General features: G+C 39.5%; 1 protein-coding gene across 9 annotated transcripts in view; it reads left to right on the top strand.

Moving 5' to 3' along the window:
- Window positions 1–22,629, top strand: part of GAREM1 (GRB2 associated regulator of MAPK1 subtype 1) — a 319,538-nt gene that overhangs the window by 72,744 nt on the left and 224,165 nt on the right. For 8 of the 9 annotated variants that reach the window (XM_074022667.1, XM_074022666.1, XM_045378109.3 and 5 more), the window contains one exon: window positions 175–315. In XM_074022667.1, coding sequence (XP_073878768.1) covers window positions 175–315 — 141 coding nt within the window. Of the gene's footprint in view, window positions 1–174; window positions 316–22,629 lie in introns of those variants that run through there. The other variant, XM_074022665.1, reaches the window with a different exon arrangement.

The following is a 22,629-nucleotide window of genomic DNA, read 5'->3' on the forward strand; positions in this document are numbered from 1 at the left end:
GGTGTGGAATACCCTTTAAAAAAAAAAACCAATTCAGAGGTAAACTTTATCTCATCTTGGGATGAACTATCAACTTCTGCATTCGTCAAGTTTTAACTAATGAAATTTTATTGCAAAGTATGGAGTAAGCAGATGATGAATTCTGAGTGTCTCATATAAAATTATATTTCCTAGGAGAGTGCGTAGAAGGGCTGCGGGAAAATGACTACCTGCTGATTCATTCCTGCCGCCAGTGGACCACCATTACTGCCCACAGCTTGGAGGAGGGTCACTATGTCATTGGGCCAAAGATAGAGATTCCGGTACATTATGCAGGTAAGACTCCTCCAAGGGCCAAGACGAGGCAGAGAGACAAAGGGGATGTGAATAGCTAAACTTTTCCTCTAAGAATTGTTTGTAAACTAGAAAGTAGAATGACTTAGAGAAGCAAACATTTGTGTGTGATTATCGATCAGTGAAAGCTCAGATTCATTTTGTTAGAAGTCTTTGTAATTAATGCATGTAGTTAAATGGGGATTCTTATTAGGTATTTATAAGATAGAAATTTTACAAATAAAACACCTCTATTGTCTTGGAATTAAAATCAATACATGTAGCCAACCTCGGAGCTTCAGGGGGTCATGTCTCTGAGGAATCCTGTATACAGTTTGAGCATTGCTTTTGTGAATGACTTTGTGAAGATTTCACAAGATTCCATGTCACAAATTAACACTGTGGTCTGATTTTAAAAGTATTGGATTGGTAGCTCATATACCTGGATATGTCTCTCCTTTCAGTAGGCATTTAGATTACAGGCAACTGAGATGCCTTCGCTGCTTTAGTTAAATGAGGGTAATACCTGCCTTCTCACCTCACTTTGAACTCGACTCAATGCAACAGTGCCATTTAACTGATGTTTATTGAGTATATTCTGTGTGCCAGTACTGTTCTAGGAGCTTGGGATACATTTAGTGGCTTAAATAAGCTCTAAATAGTGATAGCTTATAAATGCAATTAAAAAAAAACTTATGTTACCATATGCTTTTTCTGGCACTTATAATACATTATATAAAGGATCTTAGTCTTTTCTCTATTATTGTTCAGTATTTTCCAAGTCTGTTCAGAATATCTTAATCAACTAACCGTAAATTGTGTAGCCCTGGACTGCCATTGTGTTCTCAAATAACCCCTTTACAATGCCCAGAGAGTTATTATTTGGAAAAGGGACCTTACTGTATTCCCACTGTCTAGACACAGCAAATGGTATTTGTTTGATTAATATTTAATGAATGAATGAATAGTTTGGTACCATTTTTGATTCCTGGGAATCTTCAATTGCCGATACAACCCAAGGATTACTTAGCTTCTCAAAAATCCTTACTCAAAAAAATTATAAGAAAAAAAAATTTCTCTGGCCTAAAACTTAGTCCTCTAGAATTGTATTTCCTAGCCCTAAGAATAGCCTTCATGGAAGAAGAGAGAAATGTGCAGTTGTAGAAAGCATTACATCTGTTAGATTGTAACTCAGGCAAATGGGGCAATTTTCATAGGGGCAGAGAATGAAACAAACCCCCTACCCTACCCGTTCTTTCATCAGAGTGGTTCCTACTAGCAGTGAGATCCATGCTATTTTCAGCAAATCCAAATTCTGTTTCTTTGTGGAAAACTGGAAAGAAAGGTAAATTGCTACGTTGCTTCATGCTATATTCTTTTACCTAATCTGCTGTATTCTTCTATGAGGAAATTACATTTTAGTCTTTCCCCCAAAATCATTGTGAAAAGCTCTGTCAAATCAGTCTTGCCAAGAGTGCCCTCACTTTATCACTTCCTCAAACCCCTTTAGAGACTGCATCCTGCCACTAGATTCTTTGACTTGTTGAATGCCTTCCAGAGGCTGGTTCTAGTCTACTTCTCCAAACTGATCTTTTCTACTCCAAAGAGTGAACCTCCCACTCTAGCTACATTAGTCATCTCACTGTTTCCTGAACATACTAGACACTTTTCCTTTTACACAGTCTCTTACTGGCTGGAGTTGCCTCCCTCAACTCATCATTTCATCAGGAGGGTGCAGCCATCCTCCGCAGCCCCACGTGGTCTCCTGATGTGTCCCATTCATTTAGCACACGTCCTCAGTCTTCATTGTTACCTTTTCCTGTGTGCACACTCACCAGTTGGACTATACAGTCCTTCACAAGTTATACCAATTATAAAAAACACCTGAAGCCTTTGGATCTGCACTCAAAAGATAATTCTTTGTGGCCATGGGTGTTCGACTCAGGGATCTCAAACTTGGTTATACGTTAGATTCACCTGGAGAGCTTTAAAAAGACTGATGTAGGGTCCTACCTGCAGAAGTTAATTGGTCTGGAGTGTTGGCTGGATACCAGAATTTTAAAAAGCTCCCCCATGGTTAAAATATACAGCCAGTGTTGGGAACCCATTGTTCTAGAATGAGCATCCACAATGTGAGATAAGATTTCCTCAAACACCCACAAATGTTTGTAAATATTTTGGTGTTTGGAACTTCTTTTTTTTAAAAGAACCATCCAGCTTCCATTGGGAAGAAAGATGTGATATTGTTGAGCAGCTTCCTTTTGATCCATAAGGAAGATGATAGATTGTGTTGCAAATGATACATTTTTAAAAAATGAAATGGAGGTGCCAAGACTAAGAGGAAATATGGGCACGAAGATCACGTCATTCAACAGAAAGGAGAGAAAATATATTAAAGAAAGAAGAGCTTGAAATAGGACCAAATAGTTCATGATCATTTGCCATTAATCAAAATAGAATGAATGGTTGGTCACGAGTGTCTAAATGTTCTAAGCTGTCTTCCTGAATTTTCAACAAGAAGTTTAAGTAGAAGTTTTGAGGTACAAATAGATTCCAGCTGATCATTTTGTTTTGGGTTTCATGTCTTAAGATAGCACCATGAAACTTGCTTTACAAAGACAAATTTAGTGATTTAGTAGTTTTTGTAAAAAAAAATCTTACAAACAGGTAAATAAGAAGGCAGTGTGGTTTTATAAGTGTTTTTTGTTTGTTTGTTTTGAAACAAGGTTTCACTCTGTCACCCAGGCCAGAGTGCAGTGGTGTGATCATGGTTCACTGCAGCCCTGAACTACTGGGCTCAAGGGATCCTCCCACCTCAGCCTTTTGAATAGCTGGCACTACAGGCTTGTACCTGGCACCATGCCCAGCCAACTTTTAAATTTTTTGTAGAGACCAGTTCTTGTTTTGTTGCTGGTCTCAAACTCCAGGTCTCAAGCCATCCACCTGCCTTGGCCTTTCAAAATTTTGGGATTACAGGTGTGAGCCATCACACCTGGCCTGGGAGTATGTTTTGATTACAGTGTAAAATGGAGACCTATGAGTCTTGATATGATTGATCATTTCAAGGTTATAGTAGATACATTTTGTTTCCAAGAATCTATTTATTGCCAGGTTTAGCCCTTGGAAGAAAGAGAACATATAATACATTGTGGAGACCAAAAATCATTTATGTCTCCCTAGCTTATTTGTGCTCTACTTTTAATTAGAGGAAACCCTTATATATGTATATGTTACCAATTTTTCAGAATTTCTTCTAGGTTGAAATGAATCTCACATTCTTTGAGGACAGTTAATAAACAGTAATTTAAAATGTTTAACAGAGTAGTAAAGCCCACCAGCTTTGTAATCAAACGACGTAGTTTGATTTCTCATTCTGCCATTTTTTGTCTATATTACTTTGGGCAAGTTACTAAACCTCTTTAAACCTTTGTTTTCTCATCTATAAAGTGAAGATAATTATAGTGCCTTTCTCTTAGGGTAATTGTGAAGATGGAAAGAGAAACACCTTTCAGAGTGTTTACCACTTAGTAAGCCTCCATAAATGTTAATGGTGATGATTATGATCATGTTAGCAACTAAATGTTTCTAAGGATTTAATTCTTTCTCCTTCACTACTAATTACAAGTCGAATTACTTTTCTCTTTATTCAAGCTAGTTGAATACTGACACCCCTCAATGTTATTTGGGCTGCTGTTGTTTGTTTTGCTTTTGGAATTTTATTTTGAAGTTGCAGTAGTATAGTTTACTGCCTTGTGCCATTTCCCCAGTTTTACCCATTTTTAGCATCATTTTGCCACATTTGTTTTTCATCATTCTTACCCTCCTCCCTCCCCACCAAATGCACATAAAAATACAGACAAACATACTATTTATTTTTTTCTCGGTTATTTGAGAGTAGACAGCATACATCCCCCTAATACTTCACTGTGTATTTCCTAAGAACAAGGATATCTTCTTATGTAACCACAACACTGGTAGCAAATTCAGTACATTTAATACTTTAATCTACTGTCCATGTTCCAGTTTTGTTGATTGTCCCAATAAGACTTTACTGTATTTTTTTTCCCCTCCAGGACCACATCCAGTCTAGGACCACTTATAGTATTTTGCTCTTGTATCTCTTTAGTCTCCTTTAATCTGGAACAAGTTCCTCAGCCGTCTTTGTGTTTCATGATATAGACATTTTTTAAAGAATACAGACAAATTATTTTCTAAAACAACCCTCAGTTTGGGTTTCCCCATGTCCTCATGATTGGATGAGGCGACGCAGTCTTGGCTAATCTGCTCTGTGTTGTGATAGTGCCAAGGGATGTCCTTTGCTCCTTATTGGTGATCTTAGTTTTGATCATTTGGTTAACGTATTGTCCAGTTTCTCTGCTGTATAATTACCATTCACTTACAATAATTACCATTACTGGGAAATTTGAGAGTACATACTTTTAGACTCTGTAACTCTCTTGCTGTTTCCCTAAATCTTCTCCCCCCACCACTCCCCTTTTAAGTAGCTGTTGATGATTACTGTCTGATTCCATTTTTACTATGAAGGTGGCAAAACAGTGCTTTTCTAACTTAACTCCATCATTCCTTCTTGTATTTGTTAGCCGTCATTCTCCTGTAAGGAAAGGCTTTTTTTCTCTCTTCTATTTATTTATTTTTTTGCTTACCTGCTATTATGAGCATGGACTTGGGATTCTTATGCCATTCAGTGTACTATGATATGTTGCTGTCCTTGTTTCTTCAAACAGTCCTATGTTTCTGCATTTGGGTATAGGCTGGCACCTGTGTCTCTGTGACATGCCCCCTTCATTTTTTAAATCATGTCCTTATTTTCTGGCACACGTAGCAGCCATTCTTTTCAATCAGTATTCTCCTTTGATCAAGGCTCCTACATTTTCCTGTTCCAAGTAGTACTCCTTGCTTTGTGATCTTTGTTAAGACAGTCCCTTGGAGTTGGGCAGTGCACAGCCTGGGCAGCCATAGGCCACAGCTCCATTCATGCATATTTTGGAAAGCGATAAAACTCAGCATTTTAAAGATATATGCTACATCAGAGATTTTCATGAAATTCTTAATATGAAAAATAATTTCGTAAGACTTTGAAAAAAGATAACTATGACTTCCGTAGTTCTTATCAGAACCTCATGCTGAAATGGTGGTGATAAGAATCTCCTTATTCTGAATTCTGAAATTATTTAGATGTGCCTTGGGGAAATAAAGACATTCCCTATTCTGGCAAAATAAGTTTTAGACAAAAGGTGTTTTCTTGGTATACCTAATAATTGATTCTGAGAGAATGTGTCCAGTCAACATCATGTATTTTGCTAATAGTAGAGAACCCACTTAAGAAAAATTGACAGTGTTTTTTTAGAAAAGAGATTGCCACATTCATAGAAATTGTATTCAAAAGGCATCACAGATAAATGTAATCTGAACTTTCCTACTTCACATTGCTACCAAAGGGGCAAACCTTTCCTAAGAAATGTACAATACAGAGCTCAGATTTTTTCTGCGTTCTGTGTACTCAGAACATTAACTCCAAACTGCCTGGACCTGTGTCAGACATTGCTAGCTCAACATGCACACCAACTCTTCTTCCCACACTTTTACCCTGACTTATTAAACAAAAACAAATATTAAATTTTTTAAACCTAGCAACTTAATTCTAGCCAGGAATTTCTAAAGTTGAATGGTTTTTATTCTACAATTAATATATCTATTCATCAAATTCCTTTTGTCTCTGCAGCTCAGCATGATCAGTCACGCAGATCCCCAGTTGGTTACCACTAAAGCTGGTGTCTCAGAGGCCCTTGTTTATGCTGACCCTTTCTAGGGCCTGAAACCTAACTTAGTATGCATAATGTGACTTTAAAACAAAACAAAAAAAAGAATATAAACCTCAAGCCCCACGAAAGCCTAGATATGCCATTCTCTCTGGAATTTTATTTGCTGTCCTGAGCTCCAAGTCTCCACTCTATAAAATGGAGATCTGCTGTAGAAAAATGTTGTGCAGATTCTCAGAGATCTGACTTGCGTAAATGGCTCAGCACAGTGCTGGCACGTGAGTAATACAAAATAAATGGTATCTCCTGTCACTCCCCTCTGTCATGAAAGACAACAAAGAAAACTCTACCAAGAGACAGCTTTGAGAAACCAAATGGATCAGAATGTGAGGTGTCTGCCTGCCGATTTGCAAAGTAATGGAATTCTGATTGGGTTTATGAAAATTTATAGCATTCCGTGGCAAGTGTGCTGTCATCATGGATGAACAGATGCTGTCATCATGGATGAACAGATTGCTACTTGAACATAAGCATCTGAGATAAACTCCAGCCACGTTTGGCTTCTATTTTTAAATTCTCATCCTCCTGCAAATCTGGTGAATCTATAACAAGCTAAAATGATCTCAGTACTTTCCCTCTTAGTTGTAATATGTACAGAAGTAAGTGACACTTGAGCACAAGATGGGTAAGAATTGCTTATGCAGTTTTCAAGGCCCTTATTCAGCAAGCACCTGGATTTATATCAGCAGTGCCTGTTTTTAAAAATTGTGGGATGTGCAGTGTTTGTCTCTTGGGCAAAATTATAGTAATGTGGCATCTAACATAACCTTGAATTGTAATTACTGAACAAAAGGAAATGTTGAAACAAGCTAATTTTATTCTCCTGGGTTGCAAGTTTAATTAGCATGAATCATCCATTTATAAAAGTAACTACTAGTGTTGAACAACGCCTGGTGTACTTTCCCTGTTACATGGGATAAAGCTTATGTGATGAAATGGAAAATAACCAAACTTTCTTTTCAGAAGTCCTCAGAACTAATATAGTATGCTGAGGAACATTTATCTCAGCCATTCTTGCCATTAAAAAATGTTATAGATCTAAAAAATAACCATTTTTGATGATTTAATTTTTAGGTTATCAACAATAACTAAAATTTATTTAGTGCTTACCATTTCTTAGGCACTTTGTTAACTCAGCATTTTACTTTTATTTCTTCATATGACTTTCACAACAAACTCATGAAATGGTTGCTATTATCTATATTTCATACAAGTACAAACTGAGGTTTAGAGATGCTAAGTTTTTGTAGTAATACACAGTTAATAAGTATGATTTGAACCCAGGATATGTGGCTTCAGAGCTTGCCCCCATCTCCACTATTCCCTGGAAAGTGCTAGGAGGCACTTTTACTTGGAAGTCATCCTAGAGAGGAGAGATCTGTTAGAATTAACCGAGAAGCTGGGTAAAGCTTTCATTTTTCTTCCTTTCACAGTAGCTCCCTACTTGTATTCTGACTCTAGGAAAAAATTAAGTAGCTATATAAGTCTTGACTTTTTTCACTTTTACAAGTCATCTGCATACAGGTAACATTCCCATTGCTCAGTAAATTTCCAGGAAGAGCTTCCAGGGGAGCCCCTTGGGCCTCCGAGGGGACAGCTGCTGGGCCTGGGGAGGTGATCAGATCAGAGGCTGGAGGCCTGGGGAAAGAGTCTTTTAAGTGTTGAAGAGGGAATTGGGTGATGTTCAACAGGGCAGTCTCAAGTAAGGAAACTGAGGAAAATTAGATTACAAGAGAGTTAAAAATGAGTGAAAGGTGGGCAGCAAGCAAGGATCAACTATTTTTGTAAAGATATTTTGTATTAAAGGGAAACCAGTGACATTTGATTTGGGGGGAGCAAAGTAAATATAAAATTTTATTTAAAAAAAGGGGAAGCCAAGAAAGAGGACGTAGGAGTGAAATCGGCTTTCCAGTGTTTCATATTTTTAAGAATAATGGAATCTGAGAAATCTTTCTAGACTAAGGGAAATGATTCAGAAGAGGAAAAAAAGAGAAAGTAATTAAGTAGTATATTAGCCTGCTGTCTAGGAAATGGTCTCTACCATTTTTTTCCTCAAGAGTCAAAAATGTTATTCTCTTCCTCTCTGCACTTCATTTTACTTAAATTTCATAGCTGCTGTAACATAGTGTTTGTGGTTAGAGGGTGAATGTATTTTTCACACATTGGTATTCACACTCATATTTTAATGCAAAACAAAGATGAAGCGATTATCTGAGTGTGTCTTTGCTGCAAAAATGGATTGAAGATTGTCACCAATCTTTAGTGTAGCTTTCTAGTCCTACTTCACATTGCTTAAGAATAACTCAAGGAAATTTGAATATGAATGGTATTCATGATGAGATGATTAGGGAATTATTGTGAGTTTGTTATTTGTAGTCAAGTTTGTATTATAGTATGATGGAAAATATCCTCACTTTTTAGGGAGACTTACTGAATTATTTAAGGGTGAAATGTGGTTATAAAATACTTGAGCAAAAGTGGACATAAAAATAGATGACTCTGGCAAACAAGTTGTTAAATCTAGGTAAAAGGTATATGGGTGTTCATTACCCGAATTTTCCATATGTTTGGAAATTATTGTAATAAAAAGGAAAAAATTGACTCAGCACAACCACCAGTGGCAAAATAAATTGTAGAGTTGAACTCTTATATGGCATTTTTATCAAAACCACTCTGCCTCCATCCTTAAATCCTATTTATAGTCTTAATTAATTTTTCTAGGAGTGAAAATTCATCTTTCACTGGGTTGTTTTGTTCCAGTGTTAAATGTTTGTGGCAACAACACAGTGAAGGGTGAATTCAGGAAGAAATGATGTTGTTTTCACCATGTGGTAGAAGCTTCGGGCTCATGGCTTCGTATGGAAACCTGATTGCTCCCAGCTGTGGCTGGTTTCTAGCAGCTGACCCAGTTGATAGTAGTGATTTAAGTATTAAAGGGGAAAAAGTTTGGATTGGTGTATGTAAAACTTGGAAAGAAAGGAACTTTTTAAAAAATTATTTTCTTAAAATAACGTTATGAGAGACATGGAAAGGGAGAATATGAGCAAATACATTGCAGAATTATTTGGTGACATACTCTGTGGCTTTTCTAGATTGCTCTATAAATGCCAGTAAAGCTCTAAAAATTTTAGAGTCTTTTGATTGCTATTTTCACATTTCAGCCTGTGTATTCAGAATCCTTGCAAATTATTTACTGAATCTACAAACAAAGTATAGTATTTAAAAAAAAAAAAAACATGAAAATTATAGCACAAAACAGGGATGGCATCTGGGGTCCAAAACCCCTAGGCTACTGTTTTCCATTTATTTATACTTACATTTAGGTACTTAGTGGAAAGTTGGTTACTTGAAAGGGCTAACTCCAGTTTAAATATAATTTAACTTATGAGATAATGTGAGTAACATCAGGTGGAAAGTTTGAACAAGCTGCCTGTGACCACACTGTTAATGGAGTGTTTATAGCATAGGTGGGAAAGTGCTTGTCTCACTTCATAATTTGATTTCCATATTGGATTTGGACCTCTAAGTAGTGTGACCTTTTAAAAGGTTCTTTTTTAGGAATTTCTTTGAGGTTTTTCTATTTGTGGAAAACAGACTTCATGGATTCCAAAACTGATTGCAGTGCTAGCACAACTTCCTGAATTGAAGTCACTCTGCTCCATTTTTTAAGCTTGGAATCACTTGCCATTGTGAGTCACTATCCAAGGAAGTCGTGTGCTGGCTTTCTGTTAACCCTGACCCATTTCTGTAGTTGTTGAGTGTACTGCAACAGGAAAACAACAAACTGTGTGTACCATGTGAACTTTTCTGACATTTGGAGCAAGACGGTAGATGATTCAGACATGTCTGTGTTGATTTTTGGTGAGGTATACATTGCATGGTGCCTCCAACATGTTAGAACTGGTTTACAGAACACCATAGGGTTTGTCCCTAATAGTGAGTCAAGCCAGTGCGTGAGTGTGAGACAAGCAAAGTAAACAGAGCTTTTATTTTTTAGATGTTAAAAATCACTGTAGGTAAACCAAATGCAGTGGACACATAAGACATGTGAAGGATTCCGTTTCTCTGTTCATGCCTTCTATATTCCATACGTTTCTCAGTGGCAATTATATTTTTCCTTACAGCCCTTCATAGCATTTTATAGTCCCAACTCTTTTCCTTTAATAAAACCGGTCACCTTGTGTGGGAGTCCCAGTTCTCTAGCCACCTAGGGTCCTTTCCTCCTGACCCACAGAGTGATTATGCAGCAACTCTTGTTGATTCTCTGTCTACACAATTCCTTTCAAAACTCCTCCTCCTTTCCAGCCTACCCTGACTGTGCCTCCCTTTCCTCCTCCAGTCAGTCATCTGTGTTACTGTCAGATTATTTTTTCAAGTACAGCTCTGTTATTTTAGCAGCTAGCCAGGAGTTTTCAGAAATGTTTCCTTTGTGAGTATAAACTGTGGTCTAACGCTGGGCCCTTCTGAGGTCTGGGGTTCCTTTGACTACACGCATCATTCTCCAGCAGACACCCCAGCAGGCACTCGCCACACCAGGCTGTTTGTGTTGCTCAGGTAGGCTCTGCCCTGCCTTGTTCCCTCCTGTGTCTCCTGCTTGTAGGGCTCCCACATCATAGCTACCACCCAATAGGAAATCCTGCCCCAACCACCACCACCTTCCTCAAGAAGAATAGTGAAATCCGGCTTCAACTACCACCTTCTTCAAGAAGCTTTTCGTAATCTTTCTCACCATGTAGATCCTGCCCCTTCAGAATCCGTGTATTAATTTGCACCCATGACTGTTTATCTTGCTCTCACTCCTCCCACCACTAAAGGCTCCTTGAGGACAGTCGTATCTCATACAGCATCTAACACAGCCTTGAATAGTTTAAGGACTCAATAAATAATTTTAACCCAACTGAAATGGATTCTTCTTTCAAAGAGAAACAGCAAAGATGCCTGAGAACTACCTGGAGAACAAGTCAGGTGTCTAAATTCCCTCCAGTCAGGCAGGTGCAGCTCTGAGATATTGACAGGGAATGGTGATTGTGAATGCTCTAACAGGTGCAAGCAAAATGCCATGGAATTGTTGAGTAAGGAGTCATGATGGCTGTCCAGGAGTGGGAGGCGTTCAGGTGAACGAGGTCAAGGGCAATCTAGATAGAGTACCGGGCACCATTCCTGAAGGTAACAACTGGCTGTGGGATAGAGGGGAAGGAGTATTTAGGAGATAGAGTTAGAAACCTAGTTTGGAGCAAATTCCAGACTGAATAATGGGAACTGTAATCTCTGTGCCCTGGGGAGTTCCTCCCGGAATCTACTTTTAAGAAAGATTAAGTGAAGGCAAGCGTCCTCCCTCCCCTGCAGGTGAGTTAAATTGGTCAGGAATGGAGGATGAGAAGATAGTGAGAAACTGCAGGTAGAACTAGTTAGGAAGTTGTTAAAATAGACCTGATAAAAGATAATTAACACCTGATCTAGGCTGGGAGGGAGATGCTCAGGAGGAAACAACAGATACGTAGATAAGAGGAATGAGGAAAAGGGAGCGAAAGATAATTCTGAGAAAAATTTTAAAATTTTTTCCCCTTGCTTTTAAGGAAACATTTTTAAAAATTAACTTCCTTAGCACAGGCACTTGCTTTTGCACACTTTTTCTTACTCTGTTTATTATTAAAGGAAGAATTTTTTAGGTTCTTCCTAATAAGAAATAGAGTAAGAAACCAACAACAACAACAACAACAACAACAACAACAACAAACCTTTTTGTAATCTTTTGGGACCCTCAGGGTTTTCTAGCAGAGAAGTTTCACATCTTGTCAGGTATTGGACCTCTAAACTGGCAAGAATGTCCTTTTAGTTCTTGGGCTTGACAGATATGTTAGAGATCGGAGATCCACAGAAAAGTGCATTTGGAGTAAAAGATTGTGTATTGGAGAAAAATGGTGCACAAAAATCTCAGGCTCTAAAAGATTGATACCATAAAGGTTTGATAGTTTTACGTATATTTGGGAATTACTTATTTTCTGCCTCTAGTAGGAGGAATTCTTTGTTCTACATATAAAAATCTAGAAAAATCTGATGAATGAAATATTCTGGCTATATATTTTCAGTACTATGACAGATTCATCTGTGTGGGAGAATATGTTTGGTAGGTTGACTTGTTGGGATCAAAACATCTATTCAGGAATTTGTCACAGTTTTTAACTCTCTTACCTCCTTATTTGAGAAAAACAATTCTCAACAAAGTTGAGTTGGTTCTCAAGAAAGTTGAAAGTTTGCACCCGCTTCCCCACCCCACGACAGGAGGTTGGGAAGATAGTGAAATCTGGTAGGCAGAAGCCAAGGATGTTGCTGAACATCCTACACTGCACAGGACAGCCTCTGTGTGACAAAGAATCACCCAGCCCAAAATGTCAATGGTGCCCAAGGTGGAAAACCCAGATATTTTATAACTGTTAATACCTTTATTGTTGGTAATCAGTTTTATTTTCTGCTGCATTAGCAAAAGCTCTCACTTTTTGGACAGAGGCTACCAGACTTGATTGCTTGCTTGCTTGCTTTTTTTTTTTTTTTTTTGATGGAGTCTCACTCTGTCGCCCAGGCTGGAGTACAGTGGTGAAATCTCCGCTCTCTGCAACCTCCGCCTCCCTGGCTCAAGTGATTATCCCACCTCAGCCTCCCAAGTAGCTGGGATTACAGGCACATGCCACCACACCCAGCTAATTTTTGTATTGTTAGTAGAGATGGGGTTTTGCCGTTTTGGCCAGGCTGGTCTTGAACTCCTGACCTCAGGTGATCCACCTGCCTCGGCCTCCCGAAGTGCTGGGATTACAGGCGTGAGCCACTGCGCCCGGCCCAGACTTGATTTCTAAATCATAACCAGTCATTGCCCAGACTTACAGGAAAAATGTTCCACAGATTGTTAATCAACATTACTTTCTGTGCACACTGTGTGAGACTGATGGCAACCATGCGTGTCATGGTGGAAAAATTCAGGAGGCAGCAATGGAGCCATCCCTTTAGTTGCAAAGCTTTGTTTATTTTCCAGAACTATCCTGGCTCTTCTTCCTTTATTTTAAAAAAGGGTATATCTGTAAATGCCTAGAATAAACAGATTTTTAAGGAATTAAAACAAACCTGGTCTCCCTGCTTCAGATTGTAGTATACATCTATATGACACGTGATTCTTAAATGGTGTTGAAATTAAAATTTTCACATGTATCTGTATGAGGTCAAGATTTGGGACTCCCTTACTCAGCTTCCTTAGCCCCCCAAGAGTATTTTCCATTTCTCTTCTATTGCTGATTTTCTTCCCTTCCCAACGATTTTTTTTTTTTTTTAGACTGAGTCTCGCTCTGTTGCCCAGGCTAGAGTACAGTGGCGCGATCTTGGCTCACTGCAACCTCCGCCTCCTGGGTTCAAGTGATTCTCCTTGCCTCAGCCTCCCGAGTAGCTGGGACTACAGGTGCCCACCACCACACCCAGCTAATTTTTGTATTTTAGTAGAGACAGGGTTTCACCATATTAGTCAGGCTGGTCTTGAACTCATGATCCGCCCACCTCAGCCTCCCAAAGTGCTGGGATTACAGGCATGAGCCACAGTGCCCGACCCCTTCCCAGCGTTTTTTAAGTTTGGGCAACTTCATAGAAAGTCCAAGTCTAGGAAGGAGAGACTCCATTGAAACCCTGTTGCTGCAGGTCTGTGGATCTATTCAGATATTAACTGAATAATTGAAGACCTACTAGATGCTGGGCAGTGAGTGAAGAGGGGACAACTGGTGACGAGGCAGTGTGGCAGTTAAGACCCATAATAGTGAGTACTCTGGGAGCACCTCTCATGCAGTATCTGGGCCAGGGCTTCATACACTGATGTGATCTCATTGAATATAGAAACTGTCCTTTTCGGGATGAGGAAAGCAGGCTTTGGGACCTTAGCCAAGGTCCTACCATCTATAGGTGGTGAAGTTGAGATTCAAACCCAGAGCCTCCCAGTTGGAGAGCTAAGCACTCAATGTACACCCTGCCTCAGGGGGCCAGGTGGCAGAGTGATTAGGAACCTTTTGAATTTGGTCTGTCTCCTGTAAGCAGTGAGCTCACTCCCCTGATACCATATTTGTGTTTTAGAGATAACCCTTTGGCAGCAGATGGGAATGGCCCTTTGTGACTAGCAAATTGCATAAGTAAAGTGGAAATAGCAAATAGTACATTCCACTGTTCCCTGAGTCTGCTGAGGAGACTCAGAGGCAGGCTGTGTGGGTCAGGAAGAGAAGGATGGCACACTCTCGGATATGAGAAAGCGTTTGTTTTTTCGTCTTTTCTTTACCTTTAACCCTCTTGTCAGCCAGTATCATTAGGTAGTGTTTTTAACCACAGCTCTTCTGTAGCAGGAAAAGCTCACAAGTGCCAGGGCTTTTTGTTCCACCTCCCTCCCATTGGAGCATCATGCAGAAAAGTCTTCTATGTTTTCCCAAGGTGTAAACGGGCTTGGGAAAGATTTGTTTTTTGTTTTTGTTTTTTGTGAGACAGAGTCTCACTCTGTTGCCCAGTCTGGAATGCAGTGGTGTGATCTCAGCTCACTGCAACCTCCCCCTCCCAGGTTCAAGAGATTCTCGTGCCTCAGCCTCCCAAGTAACTGGGATTACAGGCGCCTGCCACCATGCCTGGTTAATTTTTGTATTTTTAATGGAGACGGGATTTCACCATGTTGGCTTGGCTGATCTCGAACTCCTGACTTCAAGTGATCCACCTGCCTTGGCCTCTCAAAGTGCTAAGATTACAGGCATGAGCCACCACGCCCAGCCAAGCAGTTCTTTTATTTGAGCAAAAACCCAATGTCTAGATTGAAAGAACAGACAACTATAGAAACTTAAAGAATGAAGAGATGTAAACTGAACTACAGAATTCCTGGTATTTATCACTTCACTTCACCTCAACCCTGCCCTCCTCCAAAACACACACACACACACACACAGAGTTATATAGCAAGTGATCTTTGGGATCTTGGCTGAGATCCCAAAGCCTGCTTCCCTCATCCAGTAAGTGGTTAGTCTTTTGTGAGGTGGTAAAAGGAAAATCATATGATGCATTTGACCTCTTGCAGGAACTGTTAAGAAATAATCTTCTGGCCGGGCGCAGTGGCTCACGCCTGTAATCCCAGCACTTTGGGAGGCTGAGGCTGGTGGATCACGAGGTCGGGATCAAGACCAGCCTGGCTAACATGGTGAAACCCCATCTCTACTAAAAACACAAAAATTAGCCAGGTGTGGTGACATGCGCCTGTAGTCCCAACTACTTGGGAGGCTGAAGCAGAATTGCTTGAACCCGGGAGGCAGAGGTTGCAGTGAGCCGAGTTTGCGCCACTGCACTCCAGCCTGGGTGACAGAACGAGATTCCGTCTCAAAAAAAAAAAGAAATAATCTTCTCTTTTTTATCCTGGTTCTGGTGAGTTCCCATGTGGCAGCCGTGGAGCATGTGGCCATTTAGAGGGAGGTGGTCCACAAGTGTTGCTAATGTCCCAGTCACCTTAGACCACTGTCTTCACATTTGGCAGCTGGGCAGTGCCTCACTTGCCCAATAAGAATGCTAGATCTTGGATGACACAGGCTCTGAGATGTCCAGGTGGTAGGAACCACCTTGGAACACCTCTGTGATGCCTGCTGGAGACTCAAGTTCATCCCCTTCTTCCTTATGGCTTAAAACAACAACAACATATTACTGATCCTATTAGAATCAGGAATAAGATAAAGGCTCCCACTTTCATTTCTACTCTTCTGTGGCCTAACACCTTGGGGTTTTCTTCCCAACTGAATACTCTGTAAATACTCTGCCAAAATGACAGTGTAAAGAAGAGCTCATTGTCCTCTTCGTTAGTGGCCATGTGGTCTTATATATGTTGCCTAACCTTCTTTGTGCCTCAGTTTCATTATTTCTAAAATTAGGATAATAATACTTATCTCATAGGTATCTGTCATGAGGATTAAATGAATTTGTAACTAACATACTTTAGAAGAGTTACAGCTAACACACTGGCTTATACTAAACACCATGTAAGTGTCCTGCTGCTGTTGCTAGTGTTTTTTGTTTGTTTTTGGTTTTTGGTTTTTTTTTTTTCCTGAGACAGAGTTTCGCTCTTGTTGCCCAGGCTGGAGTGTAGTGGCACGATCTCGGCTCATTGAAGCCTCCGCCTCCCAGGTTCAAGCACCTCTCCTGCCTCAGCTTCCCAAGTAGCTGGGATTATAGGCATGTGCCACCACGCCTGGCTAATTTTTGCATTTTTAATAAGATGGGGTTTTGCCATGTTGGTCAGGCTGGTCTTGAACTTCTGACCTCAGGTGATCCACCAGCCTCAGCCTCCCAAAGTGCTGGGATTACAGGCATAAGCCACCATGCCCGGCCGCTAGTGTTTTGTAGTTAATGTAAGAAGACAAAAAAGAAATTCGATTTTAAACATTGGAAAGAGAAAAATATTTACAGTTTTCATGATTGTCTCACCAGAAAATCCAAGTAAATCAACTGAACAAAAGATTATAACTAGTATCAGATTTTAGTGACCAGATGTGAACATCAATGATGCTTCAGATATACTTGAAATAACCAAGTGGAAAATGGAATTTTTACAAAGTAGTACAGAGTAGCATCCAAGACACATTCTTGTTTACCCTGTAAAGTCCTTGGCCTGATCTAAGTGGAGACAGTTAAATCTTGAGATGTCAGTGCATCACTTATTCAGTTAGACAAGTGATTCTTTGCTGGCATGTAAAAACATGTTAAATGTTATGTATAAATTTGTACATTTAAAAGTCTTTCTCTTATGTTTACATGGAGGATTTTATCGATAGGTTTCCTCTGGAAATTATTAATCTGTACTATACTTTTAATTCAGCCGTTTGCCTGAATGTAATAAAGCATGATGATACAGTGTTCATAACATTATTGCCCAGATTTTTTTTTTTACATTCAACTAAGTTCATGCAGACTTCTGTTAGAAATTAGGATGCCTAGAAATCCACTTGTGGCTGCACAGCAGTGATTATAGCACCGGGGATTTGAGAAAAATAAGTGATATTCAACCCTTTTATGAAGACCCCTGCCCCAATCAAGTTTTTGCTCTGGGGTGGCCATATGAAGTCAGTATTGAATCTTGACCAAATCTATTATATTCCATATAAAGTAGATGTAGATTGGATTGAAGAGGCAGGCAGATCCTATTGTCTTTTATAATCTATTCAATATTGGAATCAATTCCAAATCACTGCCTCTTAACTTCCAGACATTGCCTTTAATCAAATGATTTCTACTTTGGCTGCATGTAGGAACAACAGAATATCTAGAATGACAATTCTGTATCTATGTGAGACCTAAGTCAAGGAAAGGATCATTCCAGTTGGCAGTTTTTGAATGGATTGGTTTCTCAAGTGATTCTTGACTCACTAATCTGATGACAGCCAATAGAGTTAGACTGGCATTGAACTCAGTTTAATTGGTCTGAATGAATAAGATATGAAGGTCATCCAAACTCAAATGAACCTGTGAAGAAACCTATGTAGCTTGGGATTTACAGCCTCACCAATATTTAGAATGGCTCTTTTGGGTGTTCAGACTCCAGGGTAGCTATGGTGAGGTAGAATCGGTAGATTCTAGTGCTTGCCTCCACAGTTTACCAGCCTTATAACCTCAAAAACTGTCTATATAGTTTCTAAAACTCAGTTCCTAAAATGTTTAAATAGTGATAATAATACCTAGGTTGCCAGATATTCAGAATATTAAATATATCTCAGACCATATAAATTTCATACACTATAATTTATATACATATATAGTGTGTGTATATATAATTTATAATAATTGCAAAGTATTACTTTTAGACTAGAATTTCCTGGACCTTCATATTTAGCATTTTCTTAGGAGAAAGTAGATGCCTTTTGTGCTTAAAATAAATGGCATCTGATCTCTAAGCCTGTTGAAAGGGTCTTTTCTTCTAAATCTGATGGCACTCTATTGGAACCATGTCTGCACTTCAGTATATAAAATGCCTTTTACATACATCTGCTACTTTCCTGAGAGTTCTTGAATATAATATTTCATTTATCTTTGCATTCTTCACAGTACCTTTGTGGTGTGCCAGGTACACAGTAGATGCTTAAATGATTTAACACTTAAATACCCAAACAGATGTTAACTTACTATACATCTTATTCCCCGTGGAAAATTCTTCTCAAGGCACATATTATACAGAACAGTTTTATTTTTAGAATCATTCAGGCATTTTCATTTTACCTTTCATTCTCTACTTTTCTGTTTTCCCTTATTATCGTGTTATACATACTTCTCCAGAGGTACCTGTATAAAACTCATGCAAATTTTAATTGCTTTTGTTTGAGCTATATTGTTTTGCTAAGAAAGAGTCTAGCATAAGGTCTAGCACACTTGTTTACTATCAGTGTAGCTTAAGCTGCAGGTAGAACATTCTCACAGGGGCACATGCTGACAAGGAGAGCAAAACTTGCAGAGAAGGCGGGGAGTTCAGTTGTTCATCCAAGAACATGTAGACGTCTATCTAGAAAACCAACCTGCAAATTAAAGGAAGCACTCTAATTATTGTCCAGGGCAAGAAGTGGAGTGAGATGTAATGACTGAACACAATGTAGAAAGTTGGCTAGCTGCCCAGAAAAGGAATTTATGACTGTGTGACCTCATTTTGCCTTCAGCAGAGTGTCACTTTTCTAATATCTACTTGAATGTTCCTCATACCTTTGAAGACCATGTGTGAAATATCTGATAGGAGATATGTTGTGTGAATGCTGGGTTCATGGTCTTTGGTGGAAGCTGAAATATTTCACATCTGAGAGCTCAACCAAGTCATGTCTCAGTTTATGAAAGCTGCTGAACTCACACATCAGATTTTAAGCATTCAAAATTCCCAGGGAGTGTATTGGCAAAGTGAATTCTGTAAGAACATTGTCCATCATTAATGAACACTATATTGGCATGGTTTACTTAGGTGGATACCAGTGTGTTCATTTTGCCAGGAATTACCATCTATTGTTTTATAAGACCTTAAAGACTGATCTGTAAAATAATTCTGAGACTTCCCATGCATTGATACCATTGGCAATAAATCTGGTCCACTGTAAAGCAGGTGATGGAAAATTACCAGGTTCATATCTCCCTGAAGGTTGAAAAGAAACCAAGATGTCACCTAGTGACCAACCTTAGAGATATGCTTATAGAAATGCTTGCGGGCGGCTGGAACGGAGCATGTGTCAGCTGTCCCCTTTGGCATTAGATTCTTCCAGATGCCTTATTTTCAGGTGTCTTCGCTTAGAAAAGTATCCGTGAAGACCTGGAAAATAAGTTGTTTCACTATTTCTTGTCAGAGTCTTCTTGGGAAAATGTGAAGGAAGAGAAAATGTAGGTCTAGGTCTCTCTGATAAGGGCAGTTCCACTCTCATGCCCTAATCACCTGCCAAAGACCCTACCTCCAAATACCATCACATTGGGCATTAGAGTTCAACATCTGAATTTTGTGGGGGATACAGACATTCATCAGCTTAGAGTAGTGGTAGAAAGAAATCCCTCCTCCCAAATGGGACTTAGTTTTTATTAAGTAGATATTATTTCCTTTTATTAAAATATATTCGGAAAGAGTTGAGTTTTGACATTGTAAACAAGAAATAGGATTCTCTTCCAAGTTGATACAACAATTTTATGTGAACCCTTCAGCTAGACTGTTTGACTATTTAGTTTTTCATTCTCCATTTAAAAATAAAAATTGAGATATTTATATACTATATAAAGAGATACAGCATGAATACTTGTAAATCTTCTATTGTTTACAGACTAGGGAGAGTGATTAATACAGAAAAGCATTATCAAATATGTTCCTTCTGATGTCTGCCAGGATAACTTCCATGGAAGAGAATTAGCTTAAGCATTGAGAGTAGGAGTGTGGGTAGAGGCGGGAGAGAGCTGCAATCAAGATGAAGCTGCCTGGGAGCTGCTCTGCTCCTCTACTAAAAAATCTACACAACTCCCAGTTTTCTACAGGAACCACCCCACGTCCTGTTCTCTTTTCCGGAAGTATTTGTGGGCCACCTTCTCTGTGTTACAATTCTGACCTCTTACCCCATTTCCTGGTAGGGCAAACCCAAGCCAAATCCAGTGGCCATTCAGCTGACTAGGCCAGTTTAGCCAGTATTCCCAGTTTTGTTGACATTGCAACACCACACTAGAGAGCTTTGTGTGTTGCTCTTTTCCATGGTCGTGAAGCAGAAGGCAGATGTGGAAGCTCCACAGGGTGGGTCTTGTCCCTTTCTGATGACTCACTGGGTGTCACTCTTTGGGTGTATATTGTCAGTACCCCCTTGCTAAAAGGTTGTTTGTTTTCAGAGTCATAGCTCCTAGGGCTCTACTCATAAGATTGTGTTTAAACCCCTGGAAACATTTCAAGTGGGTAATTTCTAACATCTAAAAATCAGTAGGATTGGGTGTGTCTGTTTCCTAGGCTGACTGTGCTGTGTTGTTTCTCAGTAGTAAGAAACAGATTAGTGTGCGTCACATAGATGCATTGGGTTTTGATTTAGAAGAGAAACTATACTTCCTTTTAGGTGTATGTTTACAATTCTGATAACTTAAAGAGTGGTTTGGGGTAAATATTTAATTCGCCTTCTTAGTACATAATAATCTTGTGGACAATAAATATTTTACGTCTGCCTTGTGTGTGTACGCATATACACAGAAGAATGTATGAAAAGATCATCACCAAAACGTCAGTGTTGGTTAGCTGTAGGTAGTGACATTTCAATTAATTTAAAAAACAAAACAATCCAATCCACCTTTAACCCTGTTTCTACATTTAACAGCTACTCAATGAAACGTCTCCATTCCTTACCTCTTACCTCTCATTTATTTCATAACTCATTGTGGTCTGACTTTCTTATAACTTTACTGAAATAGTTTTAACTAAGGTCTTCAGTGCATCCTGCTTTCTATATCTAGTGGCATTCCCCGGCCCTGACCTGGCTGGGCCTTTCTACTGCATTGAAGATTGTCACTTGTGCCTTTTTCCTTGGCATTCTGGACCTCAGGGCTACTAGGACATCACCACATGCACCTAGTTTTCCTCTTGGCTCTCCTGCCCTCGGTGCCACCTCTCTGTGGTACTTGGTATCATCCAGAGTACCATCCTAGGCCCACTCCTTTCCCTCCTGGGATATGTCTGTAGGAGTGTCCAGCTCCACTCTCTATAGCCAGACCTACTACCCACCCTTAATCCCACTCTTCTTCCTGTATCCTGTTTGGTGGTATCACTGCCCAAGCCAGAAATCTGGGAGCCCTCCCACGACTTCATCCCCCACATCCTGTGATTAAAAATCCCACTGATTCTATCTTCTCTGCATATCAGATGTGACTTAAGAAGAAAACAACAACATACTTCTGCTGCCCTAATTCAAACCCTTTTCATTTTTCACTTATAGGGGCCTTTTAACTGCCTCCAGTTTTGTTCCCCTAAAATTTGATAAACCATCGGAGTATTTAAATCCTCAGTATTTAAAAACACTATTTAAAATCTATCCGCCTCAAACTTTTGGCATAAATCCTTTTGAGGATCTCCATACCAACAAGAGAAAGGCCAAGCTCCCCAGTGTGACCAAGTAGGTACTCCCCGGCCTGGGTCCTGCCAGTGGCTCTCTTCAGTGTTCAGTGTAGTTCCCTATACATGTCACCTCCACGTCCTTCCTTTGGCCACGCTGTCCTCTGCACCTGTAAGATTGGGCTTCATCACCCATCATCTAGGAAGCCTCTTCTGTTGCTTCCTGGGTGTTCCTGTAATCCTCTGTCTCTGACATTGAATGTCCACATTTATCATTCTTGTTTCCCCCAATAGATCCTGAGCTCTTTGAGGGCATCTACAGAGTTTCTTTTGTATCTCTAGTGCCTATCAGACGATTTGGCTTGCAGTAAGACAGTAAGTTTTCAGATCAATGATGTGTCTATGTAGTTTGGATTGCTGATAGGAAATAGGGTGTGTATATATATATATAAAGATTGTAAACAGCAGGTAGTTTGAACACAATCTTAACGTTAGTATTAGCATCTACTACTGATCGCCAATCTAAGTGGTGAAGATGAGGAGAATTGTGCTCAGTCAGTTTGGAGGGGCACACTCCATATTGAAACTTCTCTTGTTTTATGCACCACACTGTTTACTTTATGTTGGAATTTCAGATACACAAGGAGCATGAGAAAATTGGAAACCAGAGGAATATGATATATAAATTAAGGAATATTGACAAATAATATAGCAAAACATGATTGTAAATATTGTGTGTTATGCCTATGGTAAAAATTCACCTTACGCTTTTTTTTTTTTTTTGAAACAGAGTCTCGCTCTGTTGCCAGGCTGGAGTGCAGTGATCTCGGCTCACTGCAACCTCTGCCTCCCGGGTTCAAGCGATTCTCCTGCCTCAGCCTCCCAAGTAGTTGGGACTACAGGTGT

This window comes from Macaca fascicularis, chromosome 18 (genome assembly GCF_037993035.2).
Source record: "Macaca fascicularis isolate 582-1 chromosome 18, T2T-MFA8v1.1".
In the NCBI taxonomy this organism is placed as follows: Eukaryota; Metazoa; Chordata; class Mammalia; order Primates; family Cercopithecidae; genus Macaca; species Macaca fascicularis.